The sequence below is a fragment of the Oncorhynchus mykiss genome, chromosome 30, assembly GCF_057628025.1.
Source record: "Oncorhynchus mykiss isolate SJ-2025 chromosome 30, ASM5762802v1, whole genome shotgun sequence".
In the NCBI taxonomy this organism is placed as follows: Eukaryota; Metazoa; Chordata; class Actinopteri; order Salmoniformes; family Salmonidae; genus Oncorhynchus; species Oncorhynchus mykiss.
Genome location: NC_143051.1, coordinates 3,660,001 through 3,665,000, shown reverse-complemented (window position 1 = coordinate 3,665,000; position 5,000 = coordinate 3,660,001). Strand labels below are relative to the sequence as shown.

The following is a 5,000-nucleotide window of genomic DNA, read 5'->3' as shown; positions in this document are numbered from 1 at the left end:
AGTAGCAGTAGTAGTAGTAGTAGTAGTAGTAGAAGCAGTAGACAGCAGTGAGAGAAAAGAGGACAGTAGACTGTAGGGAGAGAAGAGAGGACAGTAGACAGTGTTGGGAGAGAAGAGAGGACAGTAGACAGTGTTGGGAGAGAAGAGAGGACAGTAGACAGTGTTGGGAGAGAAGAGAGGACAGTAGACAGTGTAGGGAGATAAGAGAGGACAGTAGAGTGTGTAGGGAGAGAAGAGAGGACAGTAGACAGTGTTGGGAGAGAAGAGAGGACAGTAGACTGCGTAGGGAGAGAAGAGAGGACAGTAGACAGTGTTGGGAGAGAAGAGAGGACAGTAGAGTGCGTAGGAAGAGAAGAGAGGACAGTAGACAGTGTTGGGAGAGAAGAGAGGACAGTAGACAGTGTTGGGAGAGAAGAGAGGACAGTAGACAGTGTTGGGAGAGAAGAGAGGACAGTAGACAGTGTTGGGAGAGAAGAGAGGACAGTAGACAGTGTTGGGAGAGAAGAGAGGACAGTAGACAGTGTTGGGAGAGAAGAGAGGACAGTAGACAGTGTAGGGAGATAAGAGAGGACAGTAGAGTGTGTAGGGAGAGAAGAGAGGACAGTAGACAGTGTTGGGAGAGAAGAGAGGACAGTAGACTGCGTAGGGAGAGAAGAGAGGACAGTAGACAGTGTTGGGAGAGAAGAGAGGACAGTAGAGTGCGTAGGAAGAGAAGAGAGGACAGTGGACAGTGTTGGGAGAGAAGAGATGCGGTTTAAAGCACCATGTGTCAGTGGAAAGAGGCTAATGAATTTCTGTTCTCATCTTTGTGTTTTTGTCTGTTGTATGTTCTTTTTCGTGTTTGGGTTATTTTCCCAGGGAAACTCTCACATCTCCTGCATGCCAGGGACCGTCAGGCGATGGAACTACCCACCTCCACTCTGCATTGGTAAAAAAATATTTATTTCACGCTCTCTCTCTTTTTCTCTATATTTCTCTCTCTCTGTCTCTCTCGATATCGCTGTCTTGCTTCTCCCTCTCCCTCTACGTCCTCCCTATCTCTGTATCTCCATCCCTCCCTCCTTCCTCCGTGATCTTCACTTTGTTTTGGACATAATGTCTCTGCCATCGTTTCCTGTAACCATCAGAACAGTTGGCTCAATTTGGATAAAGATTTCTACTTCATCGAGGTGGAAGCGCAGGGCATACTGCTCAACCTCTGACCTGTGCCTAATCCCAGAGACTCAAAAAGTTAAAAGGCTGTTTAAGAGAGGCCGCCGAAGTGCGGGCACTCTGACAAAACTACGTTGGCAAGTACATAAACTGCCTCTACCCTCCGTTCTATTGTACAATCACTGGAGAATAAACTGGACGAGCTCCGTTCAAGACTATCCTATCAACGGGACCGTAAGATCTGTAATATACTATATTTCTCTGAGTTGTGGCTGAACAAAGACAATAAACAGTACAGAACATCAGCGTCAGGTAAGCTCACAGGGAGAGGTACGGCAATGGTCCGATGAAGAGGATACTATTCTACGGGACTGTTTTGCTAGCACAGACCGGAATATGTTCTGGGATTCATCCGATTTCATTGAGGCAATCAATTGATTGCATTCATTCATCGGCTTCATTAATTAATATGCGCATCCACAACGTCATCCCCTACAGTGATCGTGCGTACATATCCCAATCAGAAGCAATGGATTACAGGCTACATCCTCACTGAGCTGAAAGCTAGAGCTGCCGCTTTCATGGAGAGGGACGCTAACCATGAAAGAGGCAAAGTGTCAAAACAGGACTAACATCGGATCCTACTACACCCGCACTGATGCTCGCCAGATGTGGCAGGGCTTGCAAATTATCAGGCACTACAAAGGGAAACCCAGCCGCGAGGTGCCCAGTGACGCGAGCCTACCAGATGAGCTAAATACCTTCTTTGCTCGCTTCGAGGCAAGCAGCACTGAACCGTGAATGAGAGCACCAGCTGTTGCGGACCACTGTGTGATCACGCTCTCCGTAGCTGAGGTAACCCCTTTAAACAGATTAACATTCACAAGGCCGCAGGGCAACCAGCACGTGTACTCAGAACAATTACATTTTCAACCTCTCCCTGATGCAATACCTACATGTTTCACGCAGACCACCATAGTCAATGTCCTCAAGAACGCCTCTCTTAATGACTATCGCCCCGTAACATTCACATCTGTAGCCATGAAATGCTTGAAAGGCAGGTCATGGCTCACATCATCATTCCAGACACCTTGTATCCATTATGCATTCCGCCCCAACAGATCCACAGATGACGTAATCTCTATTGCACTCCACACTGCCCTCTCCCACTATGTGAGAATGTTATTCATTGAATACAGCTCAAGTGTTCAACACCATAGTGCCCTCAAAGCTCATCACTAAGCTAAGGACCCTGGGACTAAACACTTCCCTCTGCAACTGGATCCTGGATTTTCTGACGGGACGCCCCCAGATGGTGAGGGGGCCCGTCATGCTTACCCTCAACACAGAGGCCCCTCAGGGGTGCGTACTTAGTCCTTAGGGGTGGCCTGATTACCGACAACGCTGAGACAGCCTATAGGGAGGTGGTCAGATACCTGACAATCTGGTGCCATGACAACAACCTCTCCCTCAACGTCAGCAAGACAAAGAAACTGATCATAGACTACAGGAAACGGAGAGTTGAACACACCCCCATTCGCATCGACGGGACAGTAGTGGAGCCCGAAGAGCTTCAAGTTCCTCTGTGTCCACATCACTAAGGATCTATCATGGTCCAAAACACGACTACAAAGTCGTAAAGCGGGAACAACAACGCCTCTTCCCCTGCAGGAAGGAGGCTGAAAAGGTTGGTCACGGGCCCTCCGATCCTCATATACAGCTGCACCATTGATTGACTGGTTGCATCACCATTTGGACAAATACAATTTGATTTGATCCCTCCTGCCCTGTCTTCTTTCTCTCTGGATGTGAATATCCAAGGTAACAGGGTTCTTACAGTGACAGCTGATTATTCCATACTGGCACACACGCACACACGCACACATGCACACGCACACATGCACGCACACACGCATGTGCACACACACACACACACACACACACACACACAAACACACACACACACTTCTTACCAAGGTCCTTGTAGAGGCACATCACTGCTCTGCTTTGGAATTGAAACAGGAATTGATGAACAGGGAGGTTTCATACTTTGTTTAATGTCTCAACAAGGACGTTTGTAGAGACAACTGCTGCTTGGAGTAGTTCCCAGAGTTCCCCTCTCTGTTAGAGAGAAATGAACAGGAAGAGGAGGAAGAAACATGCTGAAGTGTGTGTGTGTGTGTGTGTGTGTGTGTGTGTGTGTGTGTGTGTGTGTGTGTGTGTGTGTGTGTGTGTGTGTGTGTGTGTGTGTGTGTGTGTGTGTGTGTGTGTGTGTGTGTGTGTGTGTGTGTGTGTGTGTGTGTGTGTGTGTGTGTGCTTGCGTGCATGTTGTGCTGGTGTGTGTATTCTACAGCCTTCTGGATCATGGCACAGGAGGGATGGAGTGGTGGAAGGAAAGCTGATGGAGATTCACAGCTTTTACACTGCCTTTCTGATTTCACACACTCCCCACTTAACACTTCACGCATTTATGATTATAACCTAGCTCTTTCTCAGTCTCTACTCCCTCCATCTCTACACTCTCTTTCTCAGTCTCTACTCCCTCCATCTTTACACTCTCTTTCTCAGTCTCTACTCTCTCCATCTCTACACTCTATTTCTCAGTCTCTACTCTCTCTATCTCTACACTCTCTCTGTCCATCTCTATGCTCTCTTTCTCCATCTCTACTCTCTCTCCATCTCTACTCTCTCTCTCTCCATCTCTACGCTCTCTTTCTCAGTCTCTACTCTCTCCATCTCTACGCTCTTTTTACCTCTCGCTCCCTCTCCCCTTCTCTCTCCCTCTTGCCCTGATTCTCTTTCTCTCGCTGACTGTCTTTGTCATCTCTCATATCCTATCCATATCCCTAACTCTCATGTTCACCCTTTGAGCCCTGTTTCTGCGCTTCAATCAAAGCGACATTTGATTCAATCAGTGGTGCTCAAAGAACTGCTGCAGGAAGCGATAGAGAGGGTGGTGTGGCGTGTATCTCCCTCTGTTATGAGAAGTGGAGATTGCAGGTGCTACCAAAGTGTCTGAGAGACATTTGGTGGTTTAGAGAGCTACATTGTAGTCTACCAAGGTGCTCAAGAGACATTTGATGGTTTAGAAAGCTGAATTTACCTATTTAATTAAACACTTTATCTCCTCCATAAGTGTCAATTTAAAAGCTTCATCATTTGTATTTTTTCTGTGATGTTTTTCATTATAGTATAATCGTAAATCGCAAGGCCACGTGCGTAAGCTCCGTGCACACAAAGCAAATATTTAATTTAAACAAAGATTCAGGCCGCAATTGTTACCCATAATCACCATCTTTTTGGTAAAAGTGAATATATACATTGACAAACTGTCACTCTCTCTGTCTCTCTGTCTCTCCCCCTCACTCTCTCTCTCTCTGTCTCTCCCCCTCACTCTCTCTCTCTCTGTCTCTCTCTCTCTCTCTCTCTCTCTCTCTGTCTCTCTCTCTGTCTCTCTCTCTGTCTCTCTCTCTGTCTCTCTCTCTCTCTCTCTCTCTGTCTCTCTCTCTCTCTCTCTCTCTCTCTCTCTCTCTCTGTCTCTCTCTCTGTCTCTCTCTCTGTCTCTCTCTCTCTCTCTCTCTCTGTCTCTCTCTCTCTCTCTCTCTCTCTCTCTCTCTGTCTCTCTCTCTGTCTCTCTCTCTCTTTCTCTCTCTCTCTCTCTCTCTGTCTCTCTCTCTCTCTCTCTCTCTCTCTTTTGTTCTGTCTCTCTCTCTTTTGTTCTCTCACTCTCTCTCTCTCTCTCTCTCTCACTCTTTTGTTCTCTCTCTCTCTCTCTCTCTCTCTCTCTGTCTCTCTCTCTGTCTCTCTCTCTCTCTCTCTCTTTCTCTCTCTCTCTCTCTCTCTCTCTT

At 47.1% G+C, this 5,000-nt stretch overlaps 1 protein-coding gene across 1 annotated transcript in view; it reads left to right on the top strand.

Annotated features, from left to right (window-relative positions):
* Positions 1-5,000, top strand: part of csmd2 (CUB and Sushi multiple domains 2) — a gene marked incomplete at its 5' end in the record, with an annotated part of 597,374 nt that overhangs the window by 346,486 nt on the left and 245,888 nt on the right. Inside the window, one exon of the mRNA XM_090227432.1 lies at positions 859-928. Within this exon, the coding sequence (XP_090083558.1) occupies positions 859-928 (70 nt within the window). The remainder of the gene's footprint in view (positions 1-858; positions 929-5,000) is intronic.